The sequence below is a fragment of the Mus caroli genome, unplaced genomic scaffold, assembly GCF_978045245.1.
Source record: "Mus caroli unplaced genomic scaffold, Mus_caroli_1 scaffold_10, whole genome shotgun sequence".
NCBI classification, from domain to species: Eukaryota; Metazoa; Chordata; class Mammalia; order Rodentia; family Muridae; genus Mus; species Mus caroli.
The window spans coordinates 95,266,245-95,282,692 of NW_028227265.1; the positions used below are offsets into that span (position 1 = coordinate 95,266,245).

General features: G+C 48.0%; 1 protein-coding gene across 1 annotated transcript in view; it reads right to left on the reverse strand.

Moving 5' to 3' along the window:
- Positions 1-6,421: 6,421 nt before the first annotated feature.
- Dusp4 (dual specificity phosphatase 4) overlaps positions 6,422-16,448 on the reverse strand; it is a 15,093-nt gene continuing 5,066 nt past the window's right edge. The window contains exons 2-4 of the mRNA XM_021170252.3: positions 11,770-11,915; positions 10,998-11,217; positions 6,422-9,954 (exon numbers count right to left, since the gene is read on the reverse strand). Of these exons, the coding sequence (XP_021025911.1) occupies positions 9,569-9,954; positions 10,998-11,217; positions 11,770-11,915 (752 nt within the window). The 3' untranslated portion in view covers positions 6,422-9,568. The remainder of the gene's footprint in view (positions 9,955-10,997; positions 11,218-11,769; positions 11,916-16,448) is intronic.

The window sequence follows — 16,448 nt, forward strand, 5'->3', positions numbered from 1 at the left end:
TGCTTGCAGTTGTCCATCTGTAGGCTTGTCAGACAAAGTACAAGATGCCCAGTTAGATTTGAATTTCAGGCAGTTTTCTAGCTCAAGTATATTTCATATTTGACATATCTGTGCAATTTTTAAAATGTTCATTAACTTATCTGAAATTCAGATTTTGACTGAATATCCTAGATTTTTGTTTTCTATGTAGTTTTTTTAAACCTGATAGTCCTAGCAATTTGATCACAAAAGGAAGCTCACAGCATGTAAATTCTCTGGTCTTTATAGCGTTCACCTGGAATGGACGACCCTTTTTTTTTTTTTTTTTTTTTTTTTTGCCTTTGCCTTCTACTTATTTCTAAAAGAGGGCATCAAGGAACTTAGCCAGCCTACATGGTGGGGTTCTATTTAAAACATCTCTGTGATTATATTTAACCTGTAATTGTGCTTTGGCTTAATGTCTACAGTACTTGTAACGGATTAATATTCAATAAAAACATTTTAAAGTACACTGTGTGTAGCATTCAGCTTAAGTGTCTCCTGCTTCTGTCTTGCTTTCTTCTTGTCAGCTTGACCCTCTGCAGCTGCAGCCCAGACCTAACATGTCAGAACTGACAGCTCTCCTTTCCTCTTCTAGTGAGAGCGCAGTTTGAAGTTCCTTAGCACCGGTAAGCCCACTGGGAGCCATGGAAACAGCAATAGCAGGAGACACTTGAGGATAGTCTCCCTGAGGCCAGCACGGTTGGAGGAGAAAGGTCCTTTGCATGCCGAGGGAAACACTCAAGATGTAACACCACTCAGTGTAGCTTACTAACCTGCAGTCCCAGCACTTAGGATGCTGAGGTAGGAGGGTCAGGAGTTTCAGGCCAGTCTGGCTTACATAGTAAGACCTACCACCTCGTCCCCAAGGAACAAAGGACTTTCCCACCTCCCACCGACCGGTGCTCTCTCCACATGTGATCTTGAAGCTGGGCGAGTATCTGTAACTTGTGTACCAGAAGGATCATGAGAGTTCCAAACATAAGGATCGTCATAGTTTGCGTGAACCTGTAAGGTGTGCAGACTGGGCTATGGAAGGTGCTGGTAGGTAGAGTGTACCGAGGGCACAGACAAGGAGAAGCAATAGGGAATTGTGAGCTGCAGGCATTTATGGAAGTGTTTTTATACTAGGAAAGTCAAGGTCTTTGGGCCATTTGTGTAGAACCCATGTCCAGGTGGACAGACATGGGGACATCTTACTGGGTGGTAAATTCTAAAGCTGCAGCGGTTTCTCCTGAGACTGGCCCTTTGTGTAAAGTGCCGTGGGCCACTAGGGGTCCAGCTCTGAGTAGTCCTGGCCTAGTGAGATCTCAGCTTGACGTTCCTTAGCACCTAGATAAGCCCACGTGGGAGCTGTGGAAATATATCAGTAGCAGGAGAAACTTCAGAAAACTTCATACGTAACCATGGTCATGGCCTGGTGTCTAGAAATTTTGCTTTCAGGGTTTTTTGGGTTTGTTTTTTTTTTTTTTTTTTCATTTGTGTCTCTTTGTGCTCTGTGTATGCTGACACTAACCAACCCCAAAAAGTCCTTTTAATCTCCATTTCACAGATGAAGATAAGATGGCAAAATAATTTGTCTATCAGATTCCCTTCCACTGTAGAGCCTAAGTAACAGCCATTGTATGCTGACCCTGGTTTACGTGATGCGCACCCCAAGAACCCTTCCTTTCGGTTCTGTTAGGCGGGAGGGGATGGTCATACCTGGGCACCACATGGCAAGTACTGTGAAGTGAACAGCTTGGAACTCCAGCAGCTCAGGATTTAATCATTGATAGCTTGACCGTGTGTGCGTGTGCGCATGTGTGCGTGTGTGTGTGTGTGTGTGTGTGCGTGCGCGCGCGCGCGTGTGCGCATGTCTGTGTGTGTGTGTGTGTGTGCGCGCGCGCGCGCGTGTGTGTGTGTGCGTGTGTGTGTGTGTGTGTGCGCGCGCGCGTGTGTGTATGTCTGTGTGTGTGTGTGACTCAGGAGGAGGTGCAGATGCTTCCTAGGGCAGAGGAGGTGGCTCTGAGGAAAGCCAAAGGGCCCAGCTGTGGGCTGAGCCTGGTTTTAACACCCAGAACCCATGTAAAAAGCAGTGATGTATGTAATGCTGGTACTCCCAAGAGGAGAGAGAAATGGAGACACATAAGTCCCCCCAGAAGCTCGCAGGTATCATCCTGGCATTCACACACACATGAATGTACACACACACACACACACACAAGAGGGTTTTTTAAAATTCACTTGCTAAACTGGATTTGTTTCTTAAAGGAAATTCCAGCCAAAACAAATGCCATGAATCTAAGGAGAAGTGTTGTCTTTGGCACGGATTTTGAAAACTGCGTGGTGGTGGGCTGTGGATTGACCTTACATTCTAGAAAGACACTTTGTTCCCACTGAGGTGTATCCCCAGGGTCGGCAAGTTTTGCTTTCCCAAGACAGGGTTTCTGTGTAGCCCTGGCAGTCATGGGTCCCCTTGTGAGCCAGGCTGGCCTTGAACTCAGAGATCTGCCTGCCTCAGCCTCTGGAGTCTTGGGATTAAAGGGTCAGTGTGAACTTTTTAAACTTCTTGTTGCCTACAGTGCTATGGTGATTGTGGCCCAGTGTGTCAGGTTAGAGCCAGCATGTTCTCCTTAGAGTGCTTATAACCCTTTATCATTGGCCTGGGTCACTCTAGCTTTATCATCATAAGGCCAAAGGAGCATAAGTTAAAAGCTGGCACAACCAGTTAAGTCAGCGAGTATGGAACATGTTGATTTTATTTGTTAGGTTTATTCTTTTCCTGGCACAGAATTGATTTATACAGTAGGGCCGAACAGCTTTACCATTCTGCAGGTAAATGAAGTATCCAATATGAGGAAGTTGGTATAAAACTGGTATGGAAAAGAGGACTGGGAGCTGTGGAGAGGATGCCGGGAAGGAAAGCAGGGTGTGCGATGCACCACTAAACCTTCAGAATTCCAAAGCAAGTTCTATGAAAACCATTTGCCTCTACTCCTCTGTTAAGCGGGAAGACTGTCTGCACAAGTTATTTCATCGTTTTACCCAGATGATGTGTGATACGATACAGTGGTACGAACTGGATCCTTTTGGAGTGTCAGTGTCTCCAGGGTACTCCCCAGTTCCCAGGGACTCCGGGTGCAGCAGGGATCCTGACCTACATCACAGGAAAGGGCACAGGCAGAGGCTGGGAGCAGGCATTAAAGATGCTCACTGAAGTCTCTTCCTGAGCTCTTCGATGACCATCGTGGCTTTCGAAGCACATCAAGCCCAAGGCGTTAGGAGCACTGGCTGATCTCTAAAGGGATCTGATGCCCTCTTCTGGCGTGCAGGTCTACATACAGTTACTTATAAGAATTGACCTTTGTAATGAGAATATCAGGTGTTTATGAGATGCATTTCAGTTTACAGATGAGCAGATAGTGCCAATAAAGCTTATAAGGTCAGAAGAATGTAAGACATTTCGACCTTACGTGTGAAGGGTTAGCTGCTTTAGCTTTTTTCATTTGATGCACATTGGTGGTTTTGCCTGCATGTATGTCTATATGAGGTTGTCAGATCTTGGAGTTCATTGTGAATTGCTATGTGGGTGCTGAGATTTGAACCCAATTCCTCTAGAAGAGCAGTCAGTGTTCTTAACCACTGAGCCAGCTCTTCACCCCATGTTTTAGTAGTCTCGTTCTAGTACTCTTTTTTTTTTTTTTTTTTTTTTTGGTTTTTCGAGACAAGGTTTCTCTGTGTAGCCCTGGCTGTCCTGGAACTCACTTTATAGACCAGGCTGGCCTCGAATTCAGAAATCTGCCTGCCTCTGCCTCCCGAGTGCTGGGATTAAAGGTGTGTGCCACCACGCCCGGCCGTTTGGTCATGTTGAAATTCTTGGCTTTCAGTGGTTTTTGCTTAGTTCAGTTGTTTTTTGTTTTAATGTAGATCCAAAGTGAGGGGCTGCTCCTTTTGGTGATTGCCTCATTAGGACAGTGAGAGATGTCTGAGGGGGTCTGTCCGAGCAGCCAGTTTGCCCAAAACACTACACTACAGGATGAAAATGAGGTGCCAGCTCTGCCATCTGGAGTCGCAGCCTGGCTCTGCGACTTGCTAACCAGAGGATCTGCCTCTGCTGAGTCGCCTCCATTTCTCATCTTTAAAACGAGCATTCTTACTGTCTCGTAGAATTGATAACTAAATGGCCTTTTTCATTTAATCTGAAAACCGCCTCTGCTCCCAATCTCAGTCTCCAGGAAAAAAAGCACAGTTGCCTAGAAAAGGGGGTTAGAAGAAGGCAATCTATATAACTGTCTAGGACCCCACTCTAGTCGTTCTCAGCCAGACCAGAGTCCAGGGAGCTGCCAAGGTACAACAGATTCAAGGGACATCAACCTTCAAATTCTGGTTGCTCCTCACTGACGCAGTAAGGGGGAATAAGTCCCAGGGCTTTAGTGGTGCCAGAGGAACCTTCCTGCTAGTCCTGAGCTGACTGCGTGGGTCAGGTTCTCCAGTGTTCTCATACTGAGTGCAGCTGGGTGAGTCAGCCATGTAGGCAAGTCAGCTTGCTTTGAAACGTAAGGAGGGAAGGGATGGTTAGCTCCATGAATCAAAAGGGAGTGCTTTTTCTGGGGGAACTAGTAGGGGGGTACCATGTGACCACTCAAGGTAAGGTTGAGTCAGCTTCTCACTGAAGGAAGTTTTTAGAAAATATCAGTGCACAGATGAACACGTGTGTGTGTGTGTGTGTGTGTGTGTGTGTGTGTGTGTGTGCGCTTGGGCATGCAAGCCAAGGGTGCACATGTGGAAGTCAGAAAACTGGGTAGACTTGGTTCTCTCCTTCCTACCTCAGGGCATCGGGCTTTTGGAGGGTTTCCTGCCAAACCATACTGCTAGGTGGGCTGCTTTTACAAAGAGACCGAGTGCATGATGCCTGGACTCAGGACTGGCTCCTGGGGCTGGAGGCATCCCTAGGGAACAAACACTCCCTAGGGTGCACAGACCTCTGTGTCTTGTCTCTAACCCCTTTCTCAGTGCTTTTTCTTATCTGTTGAACAGACCCGGTTCCCGCTACCAACCATCTCCCTGCGAGCTCCCTTTTCCAATGGGACAGCTCCCGGACATCCGTTGATTTTATTTTTTTATTTTTTTTTTCCGTTCAGAAAAGTTCCTCTGCCTCAAAAATTAAATGTTTCTTTTTTCCTTCTACCTCAAAGTTGGTATTATGAGAGTTCAGGAGATAGTTAAGAGGCAATCCAACCAGTCCCTATAACAGGGAGGTAGCAGATGTGTCCTGTCCACTCAATGCACTGTTAAAAGAGAAAGACTTAAAAGACATCTTACCTTGATTTCCTGCCTGAGGTTTCCTCCACATTTATTCCTCTGAATGAAATATGTTCTTCCCCAAAACCCAGTAAGAGTTCCTGAGCTATGTTACTTTATAAAGCATAACTTGCCCCCCTCTTATCCATGAACATACAATATGCCGTTTTCCCACAGTGTGTGAGTTACCTCTTGTCCATGATATGGGCACATCTTACCCGTCCCTACAAGTTTATTGTAGGCATTTTATCTTTACATTTTCATTTTAAAATAGATTTCTGTTGGGGCTCTTGAGATTGCCCAGCAGTTAACTGCACTGGCTGCTCTTCCAAAGGTCCTGACTTCCATTTCCGGCAACCACATGGTGGCTCACAGCCATCTGTAATAGAATCTGATTCACTTCTGCTGTGCATGAAGGAAGAGTACTCACATACATAAAAACAGAATTTGTTTACTGGTATTTCTGTATGGGAAAGGGACTTTTTTATAATTTTGTAATTACTGAATTTTCTTATTAGACTGGTGTCTCCAAGGCTGTTTATAATAGTGGGAAAGTATTACTATTTACAGTTTGGGAGAGCCATACCAATGCAGTCAGATAAATGAGTGGTTCAGCATGTGGTTTTGCAAACCATACCTTGTTTCCTCACTCTAGCCTTGAAGCTTTTAATTGCTTATTTTCCAGTCCCAACAGACTAGGAAGCCAGTACAATGGCCCCTGAGTCTTTGAGCCTCAGACCCTGAGTAGTAATTTCTCACACGTTCTTCTCTTACGGCCCTCTTTGCTCACGGTCTCATGCAAACACCGGCCTCTCCCCTTGAATCTCTCATCTTCATCTCCTATTTTTCCTACAAGGGAAAAGATGCCCAATGCTCTGCGAGGTACCAGCCCCCTCACCTGCCTCCCAGGGCTCTGCCATGCACTGGTCTCCAGGGCAGGTGCTAAGTGGGCAGAATTACCCAAGGGCTCGGTCCCTAACAGCAGGATGCTTGCCAGTGAGAGTCCACAAAAGCAGAACTGGTTGAAAATGTATTTATTTTTCTTCAAATGATCTTTTTTCAAGCAATAAATAAAAACAGACATGTTTGACTCTTCTAAAAAAAAAAAAAAAAAAAAAACCAATGTACATCCTACAGAAATACAAGCATATCAAATGTAGAAATGACACCACTCAGAAAGATGGGGCTATTTACACAAGTTACAAGTATTGCATTGTTATCTTTCTGAAGTCCCTTGAATGATTTGTGAGCTCTAAGGGGTGGGGCACTAGGAGGAGGACTTCAAAACAGACACATACTTTCTCCATCTTTCTTGCAGACAAAGTTTAAGGAGATAACATCAACATCCAGACACTATATTGAGCTCACTCACAATACTCCACAAACCTGGTTCTCATTCAGGGGCTTGCCTCAGAGAAACCACCTCATCCCTCAGCTGGCTTGTGGAGAGCAAGACCACACTGACACCATTACAAAGCCCTACTGGAAACGTCTGTGTCACAAGCTAGAGAAGACCTGCCTTTCACCATAGTGAAGCAATGGCGTCTCCAGGACTTGGCTGTACCAGTGACAGCCCATAGGAACAATGTAACATATTGGCATCCGGGTCCCACCCACACAAGTCCTGGTTTATTTGGTCAAGGGTCACCTAGCTATGAGGAGTTTAAAGGCTACCCAGGTGACAGGATGAACCCATATGATTGTTATTATTGCCACAGACTTCCTTGGCCATTGCCCAGTCCCCTTCCCCTTGGGAGTAACTACCAAATCTTCCCTTCCTCCTGCTGTCTTCCCAAGGACTCTCAATTCCTTCCCATGGCTTCCCCAGAAGCCAAGAACTGAAAGCCAAGAACCAGGGCACAAGGTCTCAGGGCGAATGGAGCAGAGAGCTGCTGCTAGCTACCTGCTCGCCTGTGCTTCAGCCCTCAGTCTCACAAACACTATATGGATGATGGAGCCAAGATCCCCAGGGAGAACTGAGTGTCCCTCACTCTTGGGCAGATACTCAACAGCCTTCTGACATTCCAAAACTTCCCATCACCAGAAATCAGCTCACGGATGGGATACTGAAACTAACTAACCATGAGGAATGACAGGGTCTTCACTAGCGCTATTGCAGAAACTTCTGGAGAGCTTTAAGGTGTGCCCCCCCACCCCCCTTTTTTTTTTCAATCAAACCAATGTCCTATTTCTAAGAGTTTTGGATCTCATGCTGTTATCAAGTACAAAGAAAATTACTTTATAAATAGCCCCTTGACACTGTCATAGGAGGTTTGAATTAGGAAGCAGGGGAGGGACATTTGGAGCTCCCAATGCCTGTGTCGTTGGGATCCAGTCTGGGAACTAGGACACATTTGGCAAACACTCATCTAGAAAGTGAATGGAGTCTACAAGCTATCTGCTCTCCAGATGCCCTCAACATTCTCAGAGCTCAGGACTTGACTAGCTACAGAGCTCATTTAATCTAATTCTTCACCAAACATGAAACGGCTGCCAAGAAGGCAGGGGGGTAAAAATATCGGACCATCCAACTAGGCAAAGGCAGTCCGCCATCGGGGAAGCTCGGCCCCGCTATGCCTTCAGCCAAGCCTTGGACAGTAGGGGAAGCGAGCAGGGCACCCCTCACTTCTCACCCAAAGGCAGAATTTGGCACAGGCCACTCAATCCAAGTTCTACCAACACAGGTTCACATTTCATGGAAGGAAAAGCCAGGAACCCAGGCGTGTCTGGGGTTCTGGATGAGAAAGCTTTCCATCACCACGTGACATGGAGGCTTGAAGTTACATTTCTGCTCAAGGTGTGGGGGAGGGGGGACGGGGACCAAGCTAATTTCTGCCAAGTCTGCAGTGACCTCTAATCTGACACACCATCACAAAACTTGTCCCCCAATACTACAGACAAAACAGGTTCCCTCCCCTACCCCTCACATTCCCCCTAGAAAACACACTTATTCCTCCAAAGCCATTCCTCCACTTGGAAAGTCTCCTTTAAAATGGTGTTGGCCCAGTTAGAACCCAACATGGCTCCTAAGTCACCCAATATCAGTAAAACAGGAGCTGGCATCCAGCCCCACACCTTCTTTTCTCTCACCCTTCCAGACTTTTAGGAGGCCCAAGTCAGGCATATGTGTATCTTTTTATTCAAAAGATGTCCTATTTCTAAGAGGACATCTCTTAGATGATGGGAGGGCGTTTCAGTGTATTCACCAGACAGGGATTTTGTAACAAGAATTTCTTCGTATGTATACTTCAAGTAAACTGCTAAATCTGAAACACCCAATGTAGCCGAGAGAGGGAGATTCGTTTTTAGTTCATCTTCAGTGATCTGGTTCTGATCTGGCCTTACCAAATGATTCACGGCAGGAAAATCTGAACGGCACCCAGTTTTCCAGGAGCACCTTGGTAAAGATGGCGTTTACCACAGACCAATAGCCAGATCCTAGGCCAAGTGGGAAGAAAACACTCTATCCCCAGCCAAACGGACCGCTGGAGAGAAAAATCTCACATGGCTGGGTCAGTGGGCCCAGGGGCCAGCTGCAAAAGCGACTAACCTTTTTCCTTGCATGTCATCCTGCGTGCGATGGTAACCATGGCGACCACCTACCCGCCGCTCCTCTCACTGCCCGCACACCTGTGTGTTTCTCTGCTCGACTGTGTGACCTCAACAGAAATATCTCCCAGGGTCACTAGACTCCCGCACACACATGCTGAGGTTCTCAATATGCATTAAACAGTTAGTGATTATCCAGTTGACGACTAAGTATACTACTGTGGCCTAGAAGGATCTAGAACAAAATTCCTGTGAGTTCAACGACAGGGAACAGACACACAGAACCAGGCACTTTCCTGGCAAACTCATTTTTTCCCCTCTTTCCTTTCCCTCTCCACTTAATAAAAATTGGTTGCGCACATTTGCCAGGATCTGTGGGGTTTCATAACTTTCAAGCTTGATTGCTTTTTTAAAAATAATAATAATAATAATAATGAGGTAAATTTCTACCTGCAAAGTAAAAACTGACACAGAAACCAAGTCTTCTCTGGCAGCGGAAACCGCCGTTATTGCTTATGCTGGAGTGTTTAGTTGTTTTTGTTTTTAATGTGTATTCAAAGTCGTTATTGCCATCCTAGCTGGCCCTGTGGTTGGCCAAGGAGAAATGGAGGCGGAGCCTGGTCACCTGGTCCCCCACTGGTCAGTCCCTATTCGCTGTTCACAGGTGGCTGGCGACTGGCTGGGGGCCGACTCTGGACTTGGCATCCAGAGACGAGTCCTAACAGCTGGGGGAGGTGGTGATGGGGCTGTGCAGGTACGGCAGGTTACTGGGGGCCGCGTGCACGCCCACGGACACAGGGAAGCTGAAGACGAACTGTGAGGTGGGGGTCGGGGTGGCCTTTCCCCTCTCCCGCAGGGGCCCAGAAGGGCTGGCAGCCTCGGCGGCGCAGGACGTGGTGAGCACCTGAGACTCGAACTGCAGCAACTGGCCCATGAAGCTGAAGTTGGGCGAGATGATGCTCCGGCGCTGCTTGACGAACTCGAAAGCCTCCTCCAGCCTCACCCGCTTCTTCATCATCAGGTAGGCCAGGCAGATGGTGGCTGATCGGGAGATGCCGGCCTGGCAGTGAACCAGCACTCGCCCTCGGCAGTCCTTCACTGCGTCTGGGGCAGAAAGTGGCATGTGATTAGGGACCTTGGTGGGCTTCAGGAAATCGCCACTAGCAGGTGCATGTGACAGAAGCCAAGACATTGTCATGAACACGAACACACACACAGTGGGATGAGGGGCGCTACTATGGGAAAGTCAGCTACGCTAGACCGAGGATAGAGACAGGGTATCCCACTCAACCCAGTGGGTTTTGTTGTCGTTTTAGATTTATTATTATACATAAGTACACTGTAGCTGTCTTCAGACACACCAGAAGAAGGCGTCAGATCTCATTACAGATGCTTGTGAGCCACCATGTGGTTGCTGGGATTTGAACTCAGGACCTTCGGAAGAGCAGTGAATGCTCTTGACCGCTATGCCATCTCTCCAGCCGCCCCCCAACCCCCCCCCCCCACCTCGTGTATCTTTTAAACAACAGAAAGATTTTTTTTAAAGCAGGGAAGTCACATGGCAGAGCCATCAGATCAAAGAGAACAGTGACTCCAGTTTCCTCCCGACTTCCTCACCATACAAAAAGCCTTACTTTGTACACACGTGTACACTTTCCATTTGAGGAAGTGACTGGCTCTCCAGCCAGGCCTCAATAATGACTTCCAATTCCCACCACACAAGTGTGCCCTCCCCCCCGCCCCATGAGTGGCCTGGGCCTTTCTAGTATTTCAGTTGAAATCCCCACAGGCACACTGTGGTGGGAGTTGGGGTGCAGAGGGGAAGACCATGAAACCTACAGGACGGGCAGCCATGCTGAGGAAGAGATTAGCTAGGGGCAGGCCCTGAGGGTTGATAACCTGGCTTGGCTTCCTGGGGGCACCAGTCACCACCAGGTCTTCCCCACAATGACAGACTACATTCTTCTTAAACTGCAAGAGTCAATCAATCCCACCCTTTAGTTGGTTTTTAGGTTTTTAATCAAATATTTGGTGAGAGCAATGACAAAATACAAGGGGAGTGTCACAGCCTGCGCCTAACACCTAAAATCCCCACCAGCAGTCCCTGGGTTCCCCCCTGGTTCCCCTGAAGTTGGAGGGCAGCATACCGATGTACTCGATGGCTTCCATGAACCAGGAGCTGATGTCAGCCTTGTGGTTGTCTTCGACGGGGATGCACTTATACTGGTAATGACCCTCAAAGTGATTGGGACAGTCTGAGGAGACATTCAGGAGGGCCGTGATCCCCAGGGCGTCCAACATGTCCCTGCGGGCAGCATGGTAGGCACTGCCGAGGTAGAGGAAAGGGAGGATTTCCACGGGCCCCCCCTGCAGCAAGAAGAAGCAGAAAGACATAGGCAAAACATGAGTGACGCAGGGCTGAAGTGCTGGAGCCAGGGACGGGAAGACATTCCACAGTGGCTTTCTAGGGCCTGGGGGAGGGGGGGGTACTGACAGGCAGAGATTTTCTGGCTCTTCCTTCCCGGGCTTGAGTTCAGTGCAACTCCAGGGGGCAGAGACAAGGTCTGGTCTGGTCTTGTGGGCACCAGCCAGCCACCTTCCCATGACAACCCTGGCAGTACACTGACTGACCATGAGGCACACTCGGCCACACTGGGAGTTCACACTGCTGATGGATCTGTTTGGCTGCGTTACATCTACAATGAACACATCTGAGAATAGATGTCTCAGGCTAGGAGAGATAGATGGTAGCGTGATGGGATACTTTATGGACAGAAGCGGTGAACTCTTCATCCCTGGTCCATCGGATGGGAAGGGTGGGTGGGCATGTATGTATGTATGTATGTATGTATGTATGTAGAGTAGCTCAGGCGGTTCCTTCGTGTTCTCCTGCACTGCACTGAACTGGGGCACACATACCTGGTCGTGCAGTGGGGTCCCACAGGAGCTGCAGCCCAGATCCAAGGACTCATTGGTGCTGGGAGGTACAGGGGGTGGGATGGCGGCCAGGGTCTTGGTTTTAGAGCAGAATTCTGGGTATTCAGAAGAAAACCTCTCATAGCCACCTGTAAAGAAGAAAAGCGTTTCTGTTTAGTGGAGACGCGGAGCCAGAAAGAAAGGAGGAACAATCCCACCAGGCTAAGGGGAGCTTACGCCACTAGGTGGCGCTGTGGGTCTAGAGATAATGACGGCCGGAGCATTTTCTCAGAGGTTTGTTGGGTCGGAGAACAGAGGACAGTATCAAGGAAGAAAGGATGCTAGGGACTTTCCGGGCAGAGATAAAAATACACAAAGAAAAATGTACACACGGATGTGCCAGAAGGGTTTTCTAGAGTACCACCACGTACAAAGAGGGACCCATGAGCACTTAGCACTTAGACAGCCAGCAAACCAGATGTGTCCTCCTCTGGCCTAGTGAGGATTCCTGCCATCACCAGTCCCTTCTGATGCGGGAAAGAATCCGAGGTGGGGACTAAGAATACCCTGCCAGGAGCCCTTCCTTCAGTTGGAGCAGACACCACAAGCACTGTCTTTACCAACAGGATCACAAACAAGAGGAAAATGACTTCCAACACACAAGCCAACCCTGCCACACAGGTTGGAGCAAGGAAGGGTTTTTATGACCTGAGTGTGGATGAGGAGCCTGGCAAAGGTTATCATTGTGTCTTCTGTGGAAGGAAGGGTTTTGTGACAAAGATAGTGCCAGTTGTCTGGTACAGCTGGGTGCTGTTCCACAAAGATCTGAGGCCAAGATGTAGAACAGTAGGAACCTCCAGGACTAGAAACTATTAGCAATTCAAAAACATCCTACCCGTCAGGGATCAATCAACCACTCTCACAGAGGTACCCACACAATGGGCTAAAAGGGTAGGTGCGTATGTAGGTGGCTCGCTCCTTCTCTGTGCCCGGCCCCGCTAGAAAGTCACCTCTGGCACTGTGCCTTCCAGCTGTTCAACTAAAGGGGTGACATGTGACCAGTTTAGTCAAGTGCCAGGCCCCTAAATCCCGACCCTAGAAAACTGCTTCCTGCTGCTTCTAAGATAAAGAACTCTCGGCCACATCACAGGGCTTTCAGAAGCAGGGAACCCATTTTTTCCTCTCTGACCGGAGGTTTGGCTTGCTCTCTGCCCGCTCCCTCCGGATATAAAAGGATATCTCTGTGGTCAAAGTTCTTCCTGCTGAGTCACAATGACCAGCCTCCCGAGGCAGAAAAGCCTGCAGACCTGGTGATGCCAGCTATGGATATTCATGGGCTCAGTGGCCACAGCACCCAAGGGGCAGGACTCCCTCTCCCTCCCATTATAAATCCTTCTTCTTAAAGCAGGCCGAAAAGGCTGGGATGAGAATCTGAGGGATCAAGAAGCAATAAAGGTCTGTCACCAAAAGCCCTTGGTTCCTACCAAGAAACTCTGGCCCACAGTCTACACCTTCATTAGCAAAGCTCATTTGCCCTTAGGTGTGCTTACAGACTTCAAATTTTTAACCCCCCATTTGTTTATTAACATCCTTTTAAGCAATCAAAACTTAAAAAAAAAAAAAAAAGTGAACAGTAGTCCCTGACAAAATGCTTTCCACCCAGGAAACAGGCACAACCTGTCTCACTTAAAAAAATAAAGGGGGTGGGGCACGGCAGCCCAGATTCCAAGGTCACAATGCAGGACTCTCCAGACAGCCTCCCGGCAGAAGAAAAAGTTCCCACCCTTCCCTTCATAGAGAGGGTACAGGACCCGCTGGCCTGAAGGTCCTTTCTGGACTCTGCAGACAGATTCCATCCCAGCCTTCTGAGTCATCAACTGTGCGCCCACCCTACTTCCGCCCTCCTCTGACCTCTGTCACAGCCCCCTGCTCCTACTCGGTAAGTGATTAATCTCCCCTGGCACAGAGTTCCTGATCCAGGCACCTTTTGTCTTTGGGAAGCTGCGGCTGGTTTCTATGAGGACAAAGGGAGGGGGGCTGTGCAGGAAGGTCACAGGTGAGTACAGGTGAGTTGTTACCCACATAGAGGAAGAAACTGAAAAGTCCTTGCCTCGCCTGGCCATGCCGCTCGCTGTTAAAGCCTTTTGGATGAATCCTGAGTTACTAAGAACTGAAATACCCCAAACAGAGGGCACTTACTTCCTGTGCGTCGAGCAGCCCCTGTAGAACGTGTGAAGTGCACCAGAGTTAACACACACAGCACACAGCCACCTGGGGTCTCACAGGCAGGTTAAGGACAGGGGCCAGCATTCACCGTGGCCAGCTTGAAGCCAGACTTACCATCAGGAGCGCCTGCACATTCAGACTAGGCATTCCCTTGGGAACACTGCCACATGCCCATGGGTGGTTCCAGAGGGTGCTGGCAGCGATACTCCTGCCCAGACACTGGCTTCTAGTGAGCTTTAGAGGCCATGACCCGCACTTCACAGAAGAGAACCGAGTAGTACTGTGTGCTCATTTTTTTAAAAGCGTGTCCGTTTAGAGAAGGTCCAAAGGGGCCCATGTGACCTTTCTGATCATGATGTAAACTTACTGGGTCTGGTTATATTGTCACAGGGGGCGGGAGGTAGTCCCCACTTTGTAACCCAGGCTGGCCTCGAACTCACGGTAATCTTCCCACCTCAGACTTCCCACTCCCCATATGCTGGGATTACAGGTATGAAATGCACATGCAGAGAGAGAGAGAGAGAGAGAGAGAGAGAGAGAGAGAGAGCTCTTATTTCTCAGTGTGTAGGGAAAGCTGCCTTAAAATGTTTTCCTCTCAGGCCCTCCTAGCTAGTAGCCCCATCTTCATGCAAGTACCATAATGGCCACAGCACCTCTGTAGGTAAAGAACCAGGTTCAGACGACCCAAGTTTTATCCAGAACTTAATTCCACACAGAAGGGGCCAGGTTTTCACTGTACCTCCTGCATATGTCCAAAAGTGGAACCGGGACATGACATATGAATCAGATGGTCAGTCTGGGCCTCTCCAAGGCATTGGGCATCTTCTGGATAAAATGTCATAACATGCCAGGCAGTGGTAACGCATGCCTATAATCCCAGCACTTGGGAGGCAGAGGCAGGCGGATTTCTGAGTTCGAGGCCAGCCTGGTCTACAGAGTGAGTTCCAGGACAGCCATAGCTGTCCTGGAGAAACCCTGCCTCAAAAAGCCAACCCCTCCCCCCCAAATCATAACATATACCAATGAATTTCGGCCTGTTTTTCCTATGTCCTGTTGAATGTAAGTAATTTCATAACAGATTTCTTAAAGGTCTTATTTAATAATATACTTCCTAAGATTGGGGTTGTGTAGCTCAGTGGTAGAGTGCTTTATTAAACAACATGTCGATTCCTAGCACTAACTAAATAAATAAACAAATAAATAAATATCAGCCCGGTTTGCTGCTGCACGCCTTTAATCACAGACACTAAGAAGGCAGAGGCAGGCAGCTCTCTTTTGAGTTTGAGGCCAACCTGATCTACAAATGGAGTTTCAAGACAGCCAGGGCTGTTATACAAAGAAACCCTGTCTTGAAAAAAAAAACAAAAATAAAGATAAATAAATAAATAAACATCAAAGGATAAAGAACTTATTTCCTGTGCTTATTGCCTTTCAACCTGTAAGTCAGAAATGGAAACTTAGGCCTGGCCTTCAAGGGCAACTATATCTCCAGTTAACTCCATGGCTCACCTTCGGGATATAAACCATGACCACAAGGGGCTGCTCCTAGCTATAACTCCTCCACTCTAGTGGGCTGCCAGGCCAGCAGCCGGGAAGGGAGTGGAGATCATATACACATGTGAAAGTGCTTTACAAGGGCCCTCTGACCACCATAATAGGGTTCCTAGAGGGGAGTTGCTCGGGTAGTGCCTATGGCGGGGGAATTTTAATGGGGCTGCCACTTTCCCTATATCCGATCAGTCAATATTGAGACTGGGTCTCGCTCTGGCCCAGAAAGGAAGTCTAGGTCGTCTGAAGGTCGTAAGTCTTTGGGGACTTCACTTTAAACAGTCTTCAGATGACCTAAGTGAACTCCTGATCTTAGAATTCCCAAGTCAGAGAGCCTGTCCTTCCCAGGTCACTTGGCCTAACCTCCTAAGGAATTGATTCTCAACCTGGTGGTCTTGACCCTTGGTGGGAAAGTTGAAGGACCCTTTTACAGGGTAGCACAACAGAAATCCTGCATATCAGATATTTACATCATGATTCATAACTAACAAAATTAGTTATGAAGTAGCAATGAAATGATTTTATAATTGGTGGCCATCACAACATGAAGAACTGTATTAAAGGGTGGCAGCATCAGGAAGTTGAGAACCACTGCCCTAAGGCCTTGCTTGGGAACTAGATCTTTCTTGCAGTCCCACCCAGGCCTCCCACCCTAACTGCTCTGTCCAGCAGACTGGCTTCTATCACAGAGTCACTTGACTTCCGGCCATGTTCCCTCTCTCTGACAGGAACTGGCTCTTGAAGGAAGGAAATTAGCTATCCAGTTTTACAGGTTTGGAGTATTTAAAGGGATTTCTTGGCTCTTTAACGACCAACTTTTCCTACAAGATAAGAAGCCCTGATGGTCTTAAAAGATAAAGGAGAAAGTCCTTGGACACCTCGCCCTGTCTTTAGTAACCCTGGTTGAC